This window comes from Ipomoea triloba, chromosome 8, assembly GCF_003576645.1.
Source record: "Ipomoea triloba cultivar NCNSP0323 chromosome 8, ASM357664v1".
In the NCBI taxonomy this organism is placed as follows: domain Eukaryota; kingdom Viridiplantae; phylum Streptophyta; class Magnoliopsida; order Solanales; family Convolvulaceae; genus Ipomoea; species Ipomoea triloba.
In genome coordinates this window covers 17,938,862-17,961,078 of record NC_044923.1, presented here as the reverse complement: position 1 = coordinate 17,961,078, position 22,217 = coordinate 17,938,862, and the positions used below count along the sequence as shown (strand labels likewise).

Here is a 22,217-nt window from a genome sequence, read left to right as displayed (position 1 = left end):
TGATATTGTCAAATATATTTTACAACTATACTTTTTTTTTTTTAATAGAACAACATTATTTATATGTTTTCAAATTTCAATCCGTACATCGCACGGGTAGAATACTAGTTTTACTAATTGTTGGTTCTTTATTTGACATTAGTCAAACTCATCTAATGCCTATTTACAAATTACAACTAATATTAATATTATATACTCCCTCTATCCCATTTTACCTGTCCTGTTTACTATTCATTGGTCAAACCAACTTTTTCTTAATTGCTTATTTTCTTTAGTAATTTTTAATTATTTTTAAATTTAATTTTTTGTGTTTAATAGTACTTTTAATGTAGTTTCTAAATATATAAGTTTTATATACTAATACTAAACTTAATATTATAAAAAATTGAATTAAAAATAACTTAAGTCAAGCCTCGTTAACCGAATCAGACAAACAAAATGGGACAAAGGTAGTATAAAACTTCAAGTATTGATTATACCTCATTCGTCTCACGAATTTAAACTTGGGAGATGTTTCACAGGAAACAAGTCCAACTAAAATACGGAGTAGATACAAATGAGAGACATAAATGATCCATTAAACACAAAATCAATTTAGGGTGTGTTTGAAAAGCAGGAAAATGATTTATGAAAAATGAGTCATTTTTCAAAATAGTTTTATTTTCAGTGTTTGGTTACATTCTGAAAAACTGTCTTTGTGTGTTTGGTTCATTTTCCAGAAAATGAGTGAAAAACTAATAGAAATGTATAATTATATATTTTTATTATTTTATTTAATATATAAAAATATATAAACTAATAATATTTATTATAAATAAATTAAAAAAATAAACTCGTTGTTCTGGTTTCCGGCGGACCGGAAACCAGTCCACCGGACGAGAGAGGGACGGCTTGAGTTATCCCTACTCTCCGCACGAAAAATTGAGCCATTTTCCGTGGTCAATAAAAATCATTTTTCGTTGACCACATTTTCCAAAGATTGCCACACACCAAAAGCCCGAAAAATGATTTTTCGAAATCATTTTTCGAGTTACCAACACACTCTTAAAGTGGTGCTCTATTTCTAAGTTTTTTATTCCAAAAAGTTAAATTCTCGACCTTGAGCGCTCCCGCAAATTATATCGTGGACCGTGGTCCACAATGCATTGTGGACCGCGCATCAAAACGACGTCGTTTTGATTAATGAAAACAGACGGATGAATTCACGCGACTCACTTTCAGTTCATATACACTGCAGTTACATTTCAACACAACTGCAGTTACATTTCAACACAACTACAGTTACATTTTGATATAATTACAGTTTCATTCGATAATATAAAAACACAAATGTGAAACTGTTATTCAGTATCAGTTCATATACACTGCAGTTACATTTCAACACAACTACAGTTACATTTCGATATAACTACAGTTTCATTCGATAATATAAAACACAAATGCGAAACTGTTATTCAGTATCAGTTCATATACACTGCATTTACATTTCAACACAACTACAGTTACATTTCGATATAACTACAGTTTCATTCGATAATATCAAAACAAATGTAAGACAGTATCTTTTGAGATGAACTGTAGTGTCAATTACGAGCTCCGCTTCTCACCTACTGAAACGACGTCGTTTTGGGACCGCAGTCCACAATGCATTATGGACCGCGATTCACGATATAATAACTGGAGCGCTCCCACCCTGACTCCTTAAAAGATCTAAAAGATGCAAAATATGGCAAGAAGTTAAACCTTTACTTACTAGGTACGAACCTCTTCAAAGTAAGAGATTACTCTTATGATCAAATTTAGCTGCCAATTCCTGCTCTATTTCTAAGTTTCTTCCACTGTTGGATGGAAACAATTTTTTCTTTCATTTCCTCAAAGCCCTAACCTTCAAAGAGAAACGCTTTGTCTTCGTTGTTCACTAACATGAGTTGGAGGAGAATAAGGAAAGCAATCTCTACTCCCATTTCGCCCATTTTTGCGGCGGAGGCAGGTACGGTTTCTTCTGAGCCCTCACTGCGTGCTTTCCATTCTCGCCCACAAACGGTTTCTTCGAATCAATCCAAATTCGAAAAAAGCTCTAATGATTTAGACGATGCCCTAAAGTTATTCCGTCAAATGGCTCATAAGAGGCCCTTGCCTTCTGTTATTCAGTTCAACAAACTGCTTAGTAGAATTCTGAAATTGAAGCATTATTCCGTAGTTGTTTCCCTCTTTCAAGAAATGCGCATTAAGGGCATCCCAATCAGTGTGTATACCATTAACATTCTGGTGGATGTGTACTGCCGCTCAAGTCGAGTGGATTGCGGGTTTTGTCTACTTGGTGTGGTCTTCAAGTGTGGATTTGAGTTTGATGTGGTCACATTCACCACTCTGATCAAGGGTCTCATTCTGGATAATAAGATTGTTGAGGCCGTAGGGCTATTCAAGAAGTTGGTGAGGGAATATGTGTGCAAAGTTGATCAAATTACTTATGGTGTTCTTATAAATGGGCTTTGCAAGGCAGGTCATACACAAAATGCTCTTGATTTACTTATAGTAATGCAAGAGGAGGGACCTAAGCCTGATACTATAGCCTATAGCACTGTAATTGATTCTCTATGCAAAGACAGAATGGTTGATCAGGCTCTTGGCCTTCTCTCTGAGATGATTGAAAGAGGAGTTCCCCCGGACATCTTCACATACACTTCACTAATTCAAGGCCTTTGCAATTTTAACCGATGGAAAGAGGTTACGAAGTTAATGAATGATATGGTCCTACATAATGTATATCCAGGTGTCTATATTTTCAATATATTAGTGGATGCCCTCTGTAAGGTGGGGAAGTTGGAAAGTGCTGAAACTATTATTCAGATCATGATTCAAAGGAAGATTTATCCTGATGTCGTCACGTACAACACTCTCATTGAGGGGTACTGTTTGCAAGAACTGATGGATGAAGCGAGAAAAGTTTTTGGTCGGATGGTAGAAAGTGGCATTCAACCTGATGTTAGGGCATATAACACATTAATTAATGGATACTGTAAAATAAAAGAAATGGATGAAGCGAGGAAAGTTTTTGGTCGGATGGTAGAAAGTGGCCTTCAACCTGATGTTATGATCTATAACATTTTAATTAATGGATACTGTAAAATAAAAGAAATAGATGAAGCCATGCATCTGTTTTGTGAAATTCCTCAAAAAGGGTTTCATCCTAATGTTGTTACGTATAACACAATGTTGCAGGGGTTCTTTCTGGTGGGTAGATGTTCTGCTGCACTTGACCTTTTTCAGGAGATGCTGGATGCTGGACATAAACCAGATTTTTACACATCATGTGCCTTACTTAGTGGTTTGGGTGATAATGGACTTGTTGAACAGGCAATGTCAGTCTATCATCAGTTAGATAGAAACGGAAATGGTTCTCATGTTTATGATACTATCATAATTGATAAGGTCTGCAAGATGGGACAGCTTAATATTGGACGCAATGTATTCAATGACCTCATCTCTAAAGGGCGACGCCTAGATGTGAATACATACAATGTAATGATAAATGGGCTCTGTCGAGGAGGATTTTTGGATGAAGCCTTAGAGTTGTTAAGGAAAATGGAGAAGAATGATTGCTTACCAAATACTGTGACTTATAATGTTATTTTGCAAGAATTTGTTAGAGAGAAAAAATGCCACGAGGCAAATCTACTTTTGGATGAAATGGTTGGTAAGGGTATTTCTCCAAATCATTGCACATTTTTCTTCATAAACGACTTACTTGCACTTAAAACTGGAGATGAGACTGTACTAAAGGTGATACAGAAATTTGCTGCAAATCATGTAAAGTAACTACATATTTGGAATCTTTTAGCTTCTCTGCTTGTTCATGCATTGCTACTTTTGGAGGAACGTTTTCAGGGATTTCATTAGCACCTACTAGGGTGGACATCCAACTGACTGTACCATGAAGTTTGGGTCTCAGCATCTATGCTTTTAACAGCATAATAGTTCTTGTCAGAGGGAGGTAAAAATTCGGAAGCACCATGAAGCAAAATAAAAAATAAAAAAAATTAATTACATGAGAAGGAAGAGGTGCTCTGCAGATAAGGAGCTTTGGTGCATCTTTGCTGATTTGATATAGGGAGCTCTGCTATGGAAAAATTCAGAAGTGTCTCATAGACTGGCTAAATGTTGAGGGACATAATGTTTCTTGGAGCTCCAATGGGGTTTTTTGGACACACATGTTACGGAGTATTATATTTGTGGAGCTAAGTCACCGTGATTGATGGACCGGTAAATCTTTTGTACCCTGCTACATAACCACTCCATATGAGAACAATGATATACTGATATCTTTGGTTATTTTATATATCATTCTTTTCTTTGCTTAGTATACGGAATTCCATGTTGTCACACTAACACTGCATATATTTCCCTTCACTTATGTGATGCATGATGATCCAATGCCTTATATTATAGTAAAATAATATACCATCCTATGTGTTTTAGGAAGAACTATACCAATTGCACAAAATATTCTCTGCCGGTCACAATAATCCCCTTAAGTTAGTAGTTGAAAAACCAGTATCTTTTTTTAAAGCTTTGTGTTCTATCTTCTTGTTCAAATGTGTGCATATTTCTTGACTCAAGTCTGTTAGTTGCAAAAGTACATTAGTGAAATATTCTATTGTGTTTCACTAATGTGTTCTGAATATATATATATATATATATATATATATATATATATATATATATATATATATGAAAAATAGTAACCCTGCAAACTGGGAGGAGCTGCAGTGGTACTATGATCCTAAAAAACCAGTGTAAAATTCTTCAAAGATGTATATGTGTATACATATTGCCATTTCTTAAGCTTTCCTTCAATAACATGTCAAAGATGATCTATTTCCTTCATATATTTTAAGCTTTCTTGCTTTCAATTTTAAGCTAGAGTGGTGACAGTTACTAATACAAGGAATCCTATGCTAATGCTTTCTGATACTCCAAAAACTTTAATCTACATAACTGCATGCCACCCGTGATATGCTAATTTGGTTTCTGGTTTGTCTAGGAAGGGATTTGAAGCATTCTTAGATAGGCTAAAGCTTTGCATCTTGTATTTTGGGCTCACAATTCAGACAGGCTTTTATGTTCATTCTTTGCAATTGAAACCAATGCTTCTGCCATTCTTGCTGATCAAAGCTTTCTGGTGTTGTGAATGAAATGAAACAGGGTAACAAGTCTGAAGAATTGCCAGAGCAGATGTTATGTTGTGTGAGACAATGGAATTGATTATGTAAATTATCAGTAGCTATGTGGTCTATTAGTCAACTCTCAATCCCAATTTCCTTAGGCTTCATGATTCCACCAGTGAGATATTCGTCTTTCTCTCTGCAAGAGAGATTTGGTGAGGGATGACAGAGAAGAACTAGGGTAGTCAGGTTCTCAAACTATGTGAAAAATTCTGAATAGTTCTTATTCTCTCTAACTGTAAAATACAAGCGCTAATTTATACACAAAGAAAAATTGATTATAGGAGATAAAAATCTATAATCTGAGAAAGTAAATAAAAGAAGACTTAATTCTATTTTTTGTCCTAGATTTATAGGTGTCATTTCACTTTTAGTTCTTTTTTTTCAAAACATCCCATTTTGGTCCTAGTATTATTGTGACATGATTATTTTTTGTCCTTTATCAACAAAATCGTTAAAATTCTCATAAACGCAGGGACATTTTGGTCTTCAAATAGGGATTTTTTTCAAAAAAAAGTAAAAAAAAAAATATAGCAGATCAACTTACTTTGTAAAAAAAATCAAAATGCCCTTGTATTTAACGTTATTTTAACGATTTTGTTGAAGGAGAACCAAAAATGGTCATGCCACAATAATACTAGGACCAAATATGGATGTTTTAATAAAAAGGGACTAAAAATGGAATACCACCCATAAATGTAGGACTAAAAATGGAATTAACTCATATCTAACTAGGAAATAATATCAATATCACTAATTACAAATCCTAAAAACATATGCTTATTAGTTTTAATATTCATTCCCACAATTATGTACACAAAATTTTGTATTGTTGTGAATCATGATCATGGCGTTCCCCGTGTGAATGATAATACTGTTGTTTTACCTAGATGCAATTGGTAACAATAATATTATAAGTCTAATGAAATATGTAAAAGATAGGGGGATAGAAAGATAGAGAATCAACATGCCTTTTATTATTCTTCATCCAGCTCTCTCTCTCTCTATATATAACATTAGAGTTCTAATAAACTAAGGACCTTGTGGTCCAGTGGCATCAAACCCTTCCCTTTATACGGGAGGTAGTGAGTTCGAGCTTCAGTGGAGTAGTTATGAACAGATACTGCATTGTACTATAGTCGAGTCAGTAGTATTCAAAAAAACTAATAAGACTATAAAGATGAAGAGTTTCACCATCATCAAAGATCTTTAAGACATAATCAAAGTAAAAAGAGTACAACTATGAGCCTTTAAGGCCAATGTTCAAGGTTAGACAATGTCTTTCCATATGAAGATTACAATCTTCCACGTATGCACATTCCCAATATTATAAACATATCTCTTAAAAGTTGATGTAGGGAGAGATTAAGTGAACAAATATGATAGATTAACATTAGGGTGAACCTTTTGTATGCTAATTTTGTCACTCTTCTAAACTCATTGAGGTAGAAGAATTTTGGTGCTATATGTTTCGTCAAGTTTCCCTTGATGTACCAAATATTCATTTGTAGAACACAAGTTGCATTCTCCTCATATAGGACAATGAGGTAATGCATTTTTCTTGCTATGCCACACGAGCTATAGATATGTTATATTAATGATCTCAATCATACACATGACACATTCTCGTGTGGCTTCATATAAAGCAATAATCTCTAAGTCGTTTGTAAAAGTGGTAACCATAGTCTGTTTAACAAACCTCCATGAAATAGTAGTATTACCACATGAAAAAGTACGTGGGTCTAAGGGAGGTTGGCCCACCCCGCTCCTCCTTAGGTATGCGGGCATTCATAGGGGCCCGTCAAATTTGAAAAGTTTTAAATTTAAATAAAAATTAATATGAAAAAAATAATAAGTGTACACTAAAATAATTTGGATAGTTTAAACATATATTAATGCATTTGTAATTTGTTAAACACAATAATAACTAATAAAGTAATAAGTCCTAATAAATAATCAAATACATATTTTGTTAATCTATAAGCCAATAACAAATAATTTATACAATGTACTAATTACTAATACATTTTTTAATATAAAAAACATAAACATATATTTATATATATAATTATATATAAAATGGTGTATACACACACACTATTATTAATAACATATACATATTAGGTGGGCCATGTCGACCGCCATTTTGGCAGGGTGAGCTAAAAAGTCTGTCAAAATACGGGCCATAAAGTTCAAAGCCCGCTTCGTCTTTTTTGCGGGGAGGGACGGGCTAAACACGTTTAAATGGCTCTACTAATAGGGGATGTTCTGAAAAAAAAGAAAAAAAAGAAAGAATAAAAATGGAATGACACATAAACTTAGGACCAAAAACGAAATTAGCTGTTTTACTTACTTGCACTCTATAGTTTTTTTTTTTTTTTTTTTTTTGAAAGTTGTAATTTATAATGTTGTTACTTGCACTTTAAAGTTATTTACAAAAATGTAACCGAGTTATTTACAAAAATTAATTTTTTAATTTAGTAACTGCCACATCAACGGATATTAGGTCAACATGTCACTTTAGGTTTAATTGCATAATTTTGAATTGTTCAGGGACTTGATTGTAGTTTTTAAAAGTTGGATGTTCCAGTTGCAGTTTTGTGTGTAGTTCAATGACCTATTTGACCCTTATTCATTAAAATATATTATTATTATTATTATTATTATTATTATTATTATTATTATTAAAAAATCACAGCCACATACATCCTCTAAATTGAGAGTTCAAATTTGTCCATACTTTTTATGTGGGAGGGTGTTCTCATATGAATGCATTCCTTCGTCAAGCATCTCGTTGAAGATCATCTGAATCTCTTTAACTTGACTCGGGATCGTCTTCGAATATACAATTTTGTATTCAAGAAATCGGTCGATGATCACAAATTTCTTTGCCCTAGCATATTCACTCTTATACTTTTGGTCCAAAAATTCCCATAACTCCTTGGCTGTTTTCAATTTACAATATACACTATACAATGAGTTACGCAAACCATTAAAAAAACGCAATTTCAACATAGGAAATCAAATATTTCAAAGCCTCTATTGTGCTAACGGTTTGAGAGTTAAACTCATGTTTCCTTTTCACTAGGAATCGTTTTGGTCAAAAACCATGCCAAGTTGGAGTCACTAGGTAGAACAACATTTTATTTATGTTGCCACCTTTTCAAATTCAACCCATTGAATTTCAAAGGCTCTCACTAGTACAAAATAGAGAATAGAATTATGACTTTAGGCTACCCTTCTTCAAACAAGGGTAGTGTATAGTTTTTAAAAAAAAGGGCGGTGGCATATTTGTAAATAAATGAACAAGAAACAGCTACCCTTTTAAAAACAAGGGTAGCGGATAAAAAGACGGGTGGAATTTCCGCTACCCTTTCTCGTAGAAAGGGTAGCGGATATATTTATTACTTTATGTATCCACTATCCTTTCTAAAAGAAAAGGTAGCGGAAATAATTTGAATTAAAAAAGAAAAAGAAAAATCAAAATTAAAAACAAAAAGAAAAAAAAAATTAAAAAACACGGGATCTTCAGATCTAAAACAAACACGGGATCGGACGGATGAACGTAGGATTTGGATTGATTAACAGAATTACAGAAAGAGTACGGTACCTATATGAGAGTTAGCATAAAACTCTCCTAACCTATAGGTATCAACTGTTGACTGAAACTAACCAATACTAATTCAACTATTACAATATAATAACATATAATATGTGATATGGTTAACATGCCCCCTCAAGCACAAGGTTGAGAGGAAACAACATTGAGCTTGGTGCGCAGAGTAGTGAAACGCTGAGCTGGAAGCGGTTTGGTGAAGATATCTGCTATCTGGTCTTGAGTTAATACAAAGCTGACTGTGAACTCTCCTGAAGTGACCTTGTCGCGTACAAAATGATAATCGACTTCAACATGTTTGGTGTGAGCATGGAATACCGGATTGGCAGCCATATACGTGGCACCCAAGTTGTCACACCATAGGGTAGCGGGCTGACCGAAGTGCAGACGTAACTCCCGGAGTAAGGAAATAACCCATGTGACCTATGCAGCTAGATCTGCTAACCCCTTATATTCAGCTTCTGTAGATGACCGAGCAACAGTGCGCTGCTTACGAGAAACCCATGATATGAGATTGGAACCGTAAAATACTGCGTAGCTACTAGTCGATTTTCTGTCGATCGGACAGCCCGCCCAATCGGAGTCAGAGTAGCCATGTAAAGTGGAGTGCAAAGACGGAGTGACCCGAAGTCCCATGTCTAGAGTGCCCTTAACATAGCGTAGCACCCGCTTGAGGAGACCCCAGTGATCGGCTGTCGGTGAGTGCATAAACTAACAAAGACGGTTGACTGAAAATGACAAGTCTGGCCGGGTAATAGTTAGGTACTGTAGGGCACCAACAATACGATGGTACTGTGTAGGATTATCGAACGGCTCAACAGAAGGTGAGGCAGACTGAGTGACAGCAGCTGGAGTCGCCAGTGGTTTGCAATCAGTCATGCCTGCTTGAACAAGAATATCCTGCATGTACCTCTTCTGTGATAACAAGAACCCACCGTCATATTTCAGAGTCTCTATGCCGAGAAAGAAACCAGGTGTGCCTAAATCCCGGATTTAAAGGCTTTAGAGAGACGGAGAAGAAGATAATCAACCAAGGGCGCATCGTTACCCATCATGATGATGTCATCAACATAGACTAGTAAATAAACCCGAGAATCTCCCGATGTGTAGTGAAATAAGGAGACATCGGTCTTGGAGGACGCAAAACCTGCATATGTCAGAAAGTCTTGTAGACGCTTAAACCAGGCACGCAGGGCTTGCTTTAACCCATACAGTGAACGCTGTAGCTGACACACATGGCCAGGGTGTAGCGGGTCTTTAATTCATACCCTGGTGGCTGCTTCATAAAGACAGTCTCCGATAGATGACCATTCAAGAAAGCGTTATGAACATCTAACTGCCGGAGAACCCATGAATGTGTAACTGCAAGTGAGAATAGGAGTCTGACTGTAGTTGGTTTAACCACGGGACTGAAGGTGTCGAAGAAATCTTCCCCTGCAACCTGATTAAAGCCCTTTGCTACAAGACGAGCTTTATATCTCTCAATAGTGCTATCTACTTTGCGTTTGGTGCGGAATACCCATTTACAGCCGATTATATTCATAAGAGGGGTTGCCGGTATTAACTTCCACGTGTTGTTATGCAGCAAATCATTAAACTCCTGATCCATCGCATCTCTCCAATGGGGATGCTTGACCGCCTGTGTATATCAGGTAGGGTCCGTAGTCGTGTGTAGTGCATAAAATTGCTCTCCAGTTCCCTTCGTCTTTTTGCGTGTGCGCATAGCATGTCCTCCTGCTGTTGTTTGTTTAGACACACCCTGACTCACGGACACTTGGGGATCTGCAGTAGCTGACGAGCGGGAGTCAGTCTGAGTTCGAGAAGAGTCAGTCAGGTGATAAGACGGATTTGAGACAGAGGGTACTGGCGGAGGAATAGAATTATCAGTAGTACGGATAGGTGCAGTTGCCCAGACTAAATCTGCACATTCTTGCGGTACAACTTCCTACAAGGTATCTTGAAAAGGAATGGTATTTTCATCAAAACGAACATGGCGACAGGTGTAGACCTTACCAGTGTTAAGGTCCATGCAACGGTATCCCCTATAAGTGACTGGGTAACCTAGGAAAACACAAGGTGCTGACTGGTACTCGATTTTGTGTCGATTATAGGGGTAGAGATATGGATAACACCGACACCCGAAGACACGGAAGAAGGTGTACGGGGGTTGGGTGTTATATATTTGGAAATGAGGAGTTTTAAAACCTATAGCTGACGAGGGTAAACAGTTGATCAGGAATGTGGCTGACTCAAAGGCAAAGTCCCAAAATTTTAGTGGTGTTACACTTTGTGCTAGTAAGGATAGTCCGATTTCCACAATGTGACGGTTACGGCGCTCTACCCTCCCGTTTTGTTCGTGTGTATAGGCACATGATTGACGGTGGGAAATACCTAACGATTCGAATATATTATGTAAACGGCGGTATTCCCCCCCCCCCAAATCAGACTGTATGACTTTGATAGAACGTGAAAACCGACGTTCTACCATCGCCCGAAAAGAAGTAAAAATTTTATAGATGTCTGACTTTACAAGGAGCGGATAAAACCAGGTATACCTGGAATAGTCATCTACAAACAGAACGAAATATCTAAAACCGGAATGAGAAATAACAGGTGATGGACCCCATATGTCCGTGAAAATTAAATCTAACACATTTGTACTATTATTTTTGACCCTATCTAGTTGAAACCGCGACGACTTCCCAAGTTGACAGGCCGAGCACACATCTAACGTAGTGGCTTTATGAGACGAAACTGGGCAGTGTGATAGAACACACTGCAGAACCTGACTGTGGGGGTGACCCAAACGCTGATGCCAAATCTTGGGCGAGGCATGAGCAGTGAGAAAGGCTTTATGACTGTGTGGAAGCGACAGTTGATACAAACCACCCGTAGTGAAACCTTTAAGAAACACCTCCCGAGTGGTGTAGTCCTTCACAAGAAAAAAATCTTTATGAAATTCAAAATAAACGTTATACTCATTAGTAAATTTATAAACCGAGAGTAACAAAAGTGACAAGTTGGGGACATGAAGAATTTGTGACATTTTTAAAGGGTGCAACTTAGAGGGAATAACCGTGCGACCCACACTGGTGATATCCAAACCTGAACCGTTTCCCACTTTTAGAACATTAGTGCCATTATATGGCTCAGAGTGATCCAGCAAACCAACGTCTGGCGTGGCATGCGATGTTGCGCCTGTGTCCGGGAACCAGGAATCCGCCGAGGAAGATGTCACCGCATCTCCGGAATATGCTGCATGCACTTGCTGGGATGGCTTATCATTGTAACGGCGGAAACAATTGACAGCCGTATGGCCATAATTCTGACAGATCTGGCAACATGGGGAGTTTCGACCGCCACCTCTGCCTGTAGACCCCGATCCGCGACCACGCCATTGACGGCCGCCGCGACCACCGGAACTCCGACCTCTGGTGTTGGAATTGCTTCTGCCACGTCCAACGTAAAACACTGCGGGCGTGCTCTGCGGCAACGAGGAATCCATGCCACCCAGTTCTTCCGCATGAAGAAACTCTTGAGCCTGTAGATGATCAACCAATTGGGGAAGCGTTATTGGCGTCGCAGCGGCTGTAAGGGTGCTCGCCATTGCCCGGAATTCCGAGCGTAATCCCCGCAAAACGTATAGAATCTGTTCATCGGCTGTGAGAGGACACCCTGCCAGCGACAAAGCCTCCACAAGCATTTGAGCTTGCCCTAGGTACTCTGCCGGAGTGGAATTCCCCTGCCGGAGAGTTTGGAACTGCCCAAGGAGACTCAAACACCTTGTGCGAGATTGAGAGGCGAAAGCAGCGGTGATCGACTCCCAAACCTCACACGATGTCTCCTTGCCGACAACCAAATACATGACTTCGCTCGTGAGAGAGGAGACTATGAGAGACAGGATTGCTTGATCCTGTTGAATCCACGACGCGTATGCTGGATTGGAGACCGGCGGCGAGGTGGTGGCGGTCGATGACGGCACGGCGGAAGGGAGTGTGGGAGATGGACATGGCACGGTTCCATCCAGGTATCCCATGCCAACAGAGCTTGGCTACGGAGAAAGGGTAGAATTTGTGTACGCCAATATATATAGTTTCTGGCTGTTAATTTGATAGAGACATGGTGGTTGGCTGTGGAAATGGTGGGTGCCGGCGGTGGCGGCGAAGGAACAAGGGCGGGTAATAGCTCCGTCGGTGACCGGTGTCGTCATCGTAAAAGTGGAACGGTTGGGAGGGTAGGAGAGAGAGGATCGATCGTAGGCTGATACCAGATGAACGTAGGATTTGGATTGATTAACAAAATTACAAAAAGAGTACGGTACCTATATGAGAGTTAGCATAAAACTCTCCTAACCTATAGGTACCAACTGTTGACTGAAACTAACCAATACTAATTCAACTATTACAATATAATAACATATAATATGTGACATGGTTAACAGGACGACAACAACAGATCTCAAACCTACACACGCGACTCACAGCGCCGGCCAATGGACGAGCGGCTAGGAATATCGATTGGAAAGCATGCAAAGTATGAAAATTTAATTAAAGTTTTAATGTGAAATTTTGAATTTTTATTTTTAAACTACTAATATATATATATCGATTTTATTTTGTAGTGTCCACAACAACCGGGAGGTGTTGAGTGCGGATATTATGTGATGCGATACATGTTTGATATTGTGACAAAATACTCAACTCTTGATAATTTAGATGGGGTAAGTGAATTTAAATAGAACTATTTATAGTTCAATTATATTTTATTAATTAACATATTTAATAATTTGATTAATTAAATTGTTTTGTAGGTATTTGAAATCAATTCGTACTCTACCAACGAAATTGAAGAGATTCGAGAATATTGGGCAAAATACTTCTTGGAAGAGTGCTTGTAATTTGTTTTTAGATTAAGTATTATCTTTTGTTTATAACTTATTATTGTGTTGAAAGTATTTGCTTGGATTATTTTATGAGATTATTATATTGCATTGCATGTGTTAAAAGTAGTGTATGTGATATTTTATGTTGATGGTTACTATTGTGTTTAAAATATTGAGTTGATGGTTAATTTATGAGTATAATTTTGTTCAGGATTTTTAAAATAATTTGAAAATTTTAAAAATAATAATTTAATTTTAAAAATAAAATAAATAATCCGCTACCCTTCCTAGGAAAGAAGGGTAGCGGAATAAAACAAAAAACAAAAAAAGAATCCGCTACCGTTCTGCGGATAGGCTATCATCCGCTACCCTTCTACAAGGGTAGCAGAAACCCAGAGGCTATCAGCGACCCTGGCATCCGCTACCCTTCTAGAAGGATAGCGGAAAGCCCTTTACAAGGGTAGCGGATGCCCAAATCTGTACTAGTGTCTTTAGCCAACAGTTGTACCCATTGAAAATCACAAGCATATGCACCATAGGGATTACCCCTTGCGTGCGAACAACCGCTAGCTATACCGGAACCCGAATGTGCACTATTAACAACATTCATGTTTCTATTGTCAACATTAGTGGAAAGCATCGACTTATTAAAAAAAAGATCGGTTTTAAGATTGTAGGTGATAATAATAGGTTGATAATACAATTTGTTTATATAAAATAAAGGGTTTGAAATTATGAGAATATAAAGCGAAAGAAAAATGGTTAGAAATCAAGGAAATTAAAATTCAAGTCATGTGTAATACATGTTCTTCTTACAATCATATCGATTCACTACCTCTTGAGGGTGCTAGAAGCGTTGTAGCGTCAGTCTCCTAGATAAAATAGATTATAGTAATATAGTTAAGCACTCAAGCTATATTACTTTCGACGAACTAGAACAAAAGGAGATCACTTCAAATTTTACCGGAAGTGTTGGCATAAATTTTCTAAGAAAAGTATTTTTCAAGGGAGAGAAAATCAAGGAATTTGAGTTCTTTCGAAAACTTGCTAAAAAAACCTACCCAACACCAAGGGAATTTATATATATGAGATGATAAAATAAATAACAATTAACAATGACATTAACATTTAAATTAAATCATATTTGTAATCTCCATAACAACTCATATTTAATCCTGTAAATTAACGCAATTGTACGTACGTTAATTCTTGAAAAATAAATTGAAATTAATTCAAAATTAATTCATAAGAATCAGAATTAACGCTTCCAAAACAATATACCGAAAGGTTAAACCCAAAGGAAATACACTGAAAAACGTAATGAGAAGTCCGCAAAACACCTTCCAGAGTACATACAATTGAGGAGTTTTGTTTTGGAATTGAATAACCGATAAACTATACATGGAGAGAATAATATAGGCAACCTATACAATAGGCTATGAAATAGGAAATTGACTTTAACTAACAGGACTTATTCTACTACCTCTAATACACTCCCTCAAGCGCATGGTTGGAGAGGAACAACATTGAGCTTGGACCGGAGAGCAGCGAAACGTGTAGAGGGTAGAGGGTAGAGGCTTGGTGAATATGTCAGCAAGTTGATCTTTAGTCGACACGAAGTTAACCTGGAAGTCCCCAGAGGCAACCTTGTCCCTGACGAAGTGGTAGTCAATCTCCACATGTTTGGTGCGGGCATGAAATACCGGATTAGCGCACATGTATGTTGCGCCGAGATTGTCACACCAGAGTATGGCCGGTTGGCCGGAGTGTAGCCCCAATTCCTGTAGCAATGACACGACCCATGTGACCTCAACCGAGACATCAGCTAAGCCCTTGTACTCAGCCTCTGTTGAGGAACGAGCAACGGTGCGTTGCTTGCGGGAAACCCAAGAGATCAAGTTAGACCCAATAAATACTGCATACCCACTAGTGGACTTGCGATCTATCGGACACCCAGCCTAGTCGGAGTCGGAAAAAGCATGAATATCCGTCAAAGGTGATGGTGCAATTCGGAGCCCGTAGTCTAGAGTGCCCTTAACATACCGGAGGACACGCTTCAGGAGACCTCAATGCTCAACGGTGGGAGTATGCATAAACTGGCACAGGCGATTAACGGCGTAGGAGAGATCCGGGCGAGTGATGGTCAAATACTGTAGTGCCCCAGCTAAACGCCTGTACTGAGTCGGGTTGTCGAATTCCTCGTCTGCGGGAGTTACTGCCTGAGTGACTGATGCTGGTGTCGTGAGTGGCTTGCAATCAGTCATACCTGCCCGAACTAATAGATCACTCATATAGCACCGTTGTGACAGAACTAAGCCGCCCTCAACAGGGAGCGTCTCGATGCCCAAAAAGAAACTCGGGGTGCCAAGATCTCTAATCTTAAACACCGTTGACAGCCGCAGAAGTAGTGAGTCAACTAGAGCCGAGTCATCTCCCATCATGATGATGTCGTCCACGTAAACCAACAAAAAAACTTTAGTGGTGCCACAGGTGTAGTAAAACAGAGAGACATCGGTTTTTGAAGCGGAGAACCCGATGGAGATGAGGAAATCATGAAGTCGCTTGAACCACGCCCTTGGAGCCTGTTTCAACCCATACAGGGAGCGTTGAAGGTGACACACATGATCCGGATGAGCCGGATCTTCGTAGCCAGGTGGTTGTTTCATGTAAATAGTCTCGGCTAAGAATCCATTTAGGAATGCATTGTGGACGTCAAGTTGCCTGAGTGTCCACCTGCGAGAAACAGCTATAGAGAAGAGAAGCTGAACCGTCGTGGGTTTCACCACTGGGCTAAATGTATCAAAAAAGTCCTCTCCGGCTACCTGATTAAACCCTTTAGCCACAAGGCGGGCCTTGTAATGTTCAACACTGCCATCTGCTTTCCTCTTGGTCCGGTATACCCACTTGCACCCTATAATATTCATGCCTGGTTTTGGCGGAGTTAGCGTCCAGGTATTGTTATGAACAAGTGCGTTGAACTCTTGGTCCATTGCGTCTCGCCACTGAGGGTGCCCAACTGCTTGAGTGTAACAGGTGGGATCGGCTGTAGTGGAGTCGGCTGTTAGGGCGTAAAACTGCTCACCAGTGCCTCGTGTCATGTGGCGAAGGCGCATGGTGTGGCCTCTTTGTTGCGGCTCACCAGTACCACGGCACTGTGTAGCCCGAGGTGGAGGACTAACGGTGGGTACTGCCACCGGTGCAGGAGTTGGTGGCGTTGTGGGTGTTGCAGCCGGTATCATGAGGCTTGTTCCCCACGGCTCCGGTGCCGGTGGGAGCTGCTGTTTCTCCTGTAACATAGTAGAAAAAGGGAAAACACCCTCGTCAAACCGGACATGACGACAAATAAAGGTTTTTCCAGTATTAGTATTTAAGCAACGATATCCCCGGAATGACGGAGGGTAACCCAGAAAAACACACGGGGCGGAACGAAACTCGATTTTGTGACGGTTGTATGGCCTTAGGTAGGGAAAACACAGAGACCCGAAAACTCGAAGGGAGGTATATGTGGGTGGGACTTTGTAAAGCCGATAGAACGGTGTGTCAAACTGTAACACCGAAAAGGGTAAGCGATTGATCAGATAAGTGGCCGTTTCAAAGGCCGAATCCTAGTGTCTTAGCGGGACTGAACTGTCAGCGAGTAGAGCTAGACCGGTCTCAACGATGTGCCGATGCCGGCGCTCTACACGGCCGTTTTGTTCATGTGTATAGGCACACGATTGACGGTGCACAATCCCAAGGGAATGAAACAACTGTTGGAGGCGTTTGTATTCACCCCCTAAATCGGACTGTATAGCCTTGATAGAACGGGAAAACAGCCGTTCTACCATGGCCCGGAAAAGATCAAACACTTTGTATATATCAGTTTTTACACGAAGAGGATAAAACCAACAAAACCGAGTGCTATCGTCTACAAATAAAACAAAATAACGAAAACCCCCAGCTGAAATAACGGGCGCCGGGCCCCAAATATCTGTGTAAATGAGATCTAAGACATTACAACTGGAAGTTTTTATGCTATCTAATGGAAAACGACATGATTTGCCGAGTTGGCAAGGTGAACAGAGATGTGGGAGACCCGACTTATGAGGAACAACTGGACACTGCTTTAGGACACGCTGAAGAGCACGACTGTGTGGGTGACCCAACCGACGATGCCACACCGCGGGAGATGCACGGGCGGATACAAACGCCATGTGAGACCGGGGAACATGCAACTGGTACAGACCACCCAAGCTAGGCCCTTTAAGCAGAATTGCCTTGGTGATGGAATCCTTAACAACAAAACACGACAGGTGAAATTCGAAAAATACATTGTTATCACGAGTAAACCGATTAACAGATAACAATGGCATAGACAAGTTAGGCACATGCAGGATATTGGACAATTTTAGAGATTTAGAAACTGAGGGAATCGTAGCATAACCAATACTAGAAATACCCAAACCTGTGCCATCACCGACTCGGAGCACGTCAGTTCCGGAATATCCCTCGGCATCCGTTATCATCGCTGGATCAGGAGTAGCATGGGAGGATGCTCCCATGTCTGGAATCTAAGCAGCGCCCTCCTGCTGTACGCCGACGTCCCCAGCAACCGCAACATGAGCTTGCGCTGGTGGCTGATCCGAATACCTGCGGTAACAAAACACGGTAGTGTGGCCGTGTGAGCGGCATATCTCGCCTGCCAGTGTTGTCCGCGGCCACCACCACGATGCTGTCGGCCAACGGATCCTCCATCACCAGTGTGTTGCCGACCTCTGTTCGCTACCATCGCCGTCGGATTCCCAGACGGCAGAGGAGCGTCACCAGCAGCGAACTCATCGCCATAAATGAACTACTGTGTTTGCAAGCAGTCAGATAGTTGAGGGATTGACACGGGGTTACCTGAGACAACCAATGAAGCCACCATTGCTCTGAATTCCGGCCGGAGCCCCCTGAAGACGTAGAGGTTCTGTTCGTCGAGGGAAACCGGCTGGCCGGCAAGAGCCAAATCCTCGACTAGATGTTGCGCCCGTCCGAGATATTCCGCCGGCGTGGAGTCTCCCTGCCGCAGCGACTGGAATTGGGCTAGATGGTTGAGGCAGTGAGCACGGGTGGAGGAGCTCAATGCAGCCTCAATGGAACTCCACACCTCCCGCGCGGTGGATCGGCCAACCGCGAGGTACATTACCTCTTCCGAGAGTGAGGACACCAACATGGACAAGATACTCTGATCTTGTTGAATCCAAACTGCGTGCGCCGGGTTGATAGCAGCGGCGGAGGTGGCCTCCGATGACGCAACAGTGGTGGGAGCAGAGGAGGGAAGGAGCGTAGCCGGTGGACACGGAGTGCTCCCGTTGACATAGCCAAACAAGTTCTGGCCTTTGAGGAACGGCACCAATTGAGTGCGTCAGAACAGGTAGTTGCATGTCGTTAGTTTGAGCGACACGAAGTGGTGAGCCGAGGTGAGGTGATTCTGATGGGTGTTGGCCGGTGCCGGAGCAACGGCTGCGGAAACGGTACGTTCGGAGTCTTGCGCGGCCATCGTAGGTGAGAGAGAGAGAAAGAAATCCTATCGCTAATCTGATACCAAATTGAGGAGTTTTGTTTTGGAATTGAATAACTGATAAACTATACATGGAGAGAATAATATAGGCAACCTATACAATAGGCTATGAAATAGGAAATTGACTTTAACTAATAGGACTTATTCTACTACCTCTAATACATACCACTTCTTTCGGAATTTTTTTTTTTTTGAAAAAACTTCTTTCGAAATTTTATTACTCCTTCAGGAGCTAAAAGCTCATTTTGAACGGTAAAAGTTCCTTCTAGAGCAAATAGCTCCCCCCGAATGGAGCTTAGTGCTCCTTCTAAAAGGAACACTGCGGTGCTTGTAAAAGCTCATTTCAACTTTCAAGCTAATCACCCAAAGTCAAAGCTAAATAATTACAAGCTTAATCAACACAACTTACTTTAATTAAGCTTAATCAACAAAGAACCACATCATATCATTCCACTTCTCTTATTTTTCAATTGCAAATGGGTTTACTTTAACAATCAATTTCTCATTCACCAATTATTTCTTTTGAGCGTATAACATATCAATTTTTTCGTTCCACTTCGAAGAACCTGAATCTATTTTTACTCGATCCAAATTAAGAGTAGACCCAACATACACACACCACAAAATAACCACTTAAAATGTTATTTAATTTTATTAAAAATTTCTAATAAAATGTCCCATTTAAATGATTGCACAATACTCTATCACATTCAAAATATAATTTAAATTAAGTAGTCAATTGTTAAAGAGTGGTCTGTTTACCCAAGTAAAATTGTGGAGAACAAGTAAAAGATCAGAGGGAGTTTGGTGGAAAGTCTTTACGTGTGCGTGGCTGAGGTTTAGAGCCTTAGAGGCATTGGGCATATGAGATTGAGCATCTTTAGTATAGTTATTTTGCGATTTTTGAGGAGTTTTTGTAAGTGTGATTATGAAAGAAAAAAATGATAGAGGAGGAAAAAAAAAAAGAATTTTGATTTAAAAAATATAATAATAAAATAAACACATGTCATACATTTGTTACTCCATTCAACTTTTTTCCTTGGGACCACAAATAACTCTTCATTTGCAAAGATCCTCACCTTTCTCCCTCTTATTTTCTCTATGTTCCATGTGACATTTAATCTGACATAAATTTCAAAAAACTTCTGGTAGGGATTATGAGCAATGCTATTATTCCTTCTTTTCACGCATCCGCAATCCCCAGATCCCTTACCCATTCATCATGTTATCTACACTTAAACATATAGACAAGGAATACACAATATTTACGTAATTTGATAATACGACGAAGTTAAAACCATTTTTTTAAAAAAATAAGTTAAATAAAATCAGAGTTATTCCATTTTTGTCCTATTGTTATTGGGGCATTGCCAATTTTAGTTCACTTCATTAATTTTTGCCACATTGCAGCCAATTTTATTTAGTCCTTGCCACTTTTAGTCCACCTTAAAATTTTCGTCAAATTGTCATCCAAAATAGGGGTATTTTTGGTCTTTTCATGCTTTGGTCATCTCCTTGACCCTTTGCAGTGCTTTTCCTTACACATTTTCATCCATTGAAGAGGTCCGGCGAAAGCCATGTGAGTCACGTTACAAAGCCATGGCTTTCGCCGGACCTCTTCATTAGATGAAAATCTGTAAGGAAAACCACTACAAAGGGTAAAGGAGATGATCAAAGCATGAAAAGATCAAAATACCCCTGTTTTGGACGGTTATTTGATGAAAATTTTAACGGTGGACTAAAAGTGGCAATGACTAAATAAGATTGGTCGCAATGTGGCAAAAATTAATGAAGTGGACTAAAATTGGCAATGCCCCAATAACAGTAGGATCAAAAATGGAAATGACTCATAAAATCATCTTTAAGTATTAAAACAAAAATATTTATATGATTCAATAGGTTATTTTTTAGAAATAAAACTGTTCTTTTATTAATTTAAATTTGAAAAAAAAAAGTCGAATTTATGAGTTGTGTATTGATAGGAGACATGCACTGGCATGTGATGTATTAGTTTTTTAATTAAGGTTTAATTTACATGCATTTAGACTTTGAAGCTATCAACACCTACAACTAGTAGTATTATTATGTACGTAGTATTAATTAAGGTTTCATTTACATTTTGACTTTGAAGCTATCTACACCTACAACTAGTAGTATTTTTTTTTAGTACTACAACTAGTACTATTATTACTCCTTATTTATTATTACTTACTGCATCATCAATTAAATTAATTTGTATTCTCTTATTCGAAGTAGAATAAACGTCCAGAAAAACATTACTTGAACTCTCAAAATCTACTCTCATTTTTTACTTCATCACACAAATTTTTGATGTAGATATCTTTATTGGGACCCACATGATAAAGATAACTTATCATTACTTGTCATGTTATTATTAGGGAATAAAATTAAGGGAGTAGAAATTGAGAGTTTATGCAGTAGAATTCAAAACCTTTCAAGCAATAACATAACGTTTCATGCATGAACTCTTTGGTCCCTAACTTGGCTTAGGTTATTATTTGTCTTAATCAACTGGCAAATAATAATATAAAGTATGCACATGCAGAGTATACGTTTATGAAGATCAGAAGATATGTCTATTTCAACTGCTTTATTCCTCCAATGAGTTATTAAATATTACTCTTTCTATTCTACTTGATGTGTCAAGCCTAATATAATATAAAGGCTGACCGATGATTAGGTACCCTTAAAATGTGTCAATTTTTTGTTTGGTTAGTGACTTGTTAGATGAATAGAAATTAATTTTCTCATTAGATTGATATTTGGGGTAGAATATTATGTTTACAATATTTTTTATTTTATTTTTATTTTTTTTTATTTTTTACAGTGTGAGGGCTTTAACCGTGTCTATTTTCTTTCCGGCCTCTTGAATGTCGTTAGTTTTGATTAGAGATAATATGCACATGTTACATTGTGATTTGTAATGAAGAT

General features: G+C 39.0%; 1 protein-coding gene and 1 long non-coding RNA gene across 3 annotated transcripts; both read left to right on the top strand.

Annotated features, from left to right (window-relative positions):
• Positions 1-1,863: 1,863 nt before the first annotated feature.
• On the top strand, positions 1,864-5,484 carry LOC116027741 (putative pentatricopeptide repeat-containing protein At1g12700, mitochondrial). 2 transcript variants are annotated; one of them, XM_031269478.1, is made up of 2 exons: positions 1,864-4,263; positions 5,206-5,484. In XM_031269478.1, the coding sequence occupies exon 1, from the start codon at positions 1,924-1,926 to the stop codon at positions 3,817-3,819; it is 1,896 nt and encodes a 631-aa protein (XP_031125338.1). In that variant the 5' UTR covers positions 1,864-1,923; the 3' UTR covers positions 3,820-4,263; positions 5,206-5,484. The 2 variants fall into 2 exon arrangements, with proteins under 2 accessions (XP_031125338.1, XP_031125339.1); XM_031269479.1 differs by lacking the exon at positions 5,206-5,484 and adding an exon at positions 5,045-5,193.
• Positions 5,485-13,330: 7,846 nt separating this feature from the next.
• Positions 13,331-13,852, top strand: LOC116026629. The gene is made up of 3 exons (XR_004099864.1): positions 13,331-13,374; positions 13,463-13,561; positions 13,652-13,852. It is a non-coding gene; the product is annotated as an uncharacterized LOC116026629 (long non-coding RNA).
• Positions 13,853-22,217: the final 8,365 nt, after the last annotated feature.

Coding starts and splice junctions, on each gene's coding strand:
- LOC116027741 (XM_031269478.1), top strand. CDS start 1,924: ATGAGTTGGAGGAGAATAAGGAAAGCAATCTCTACTCCCATTTCGCCC.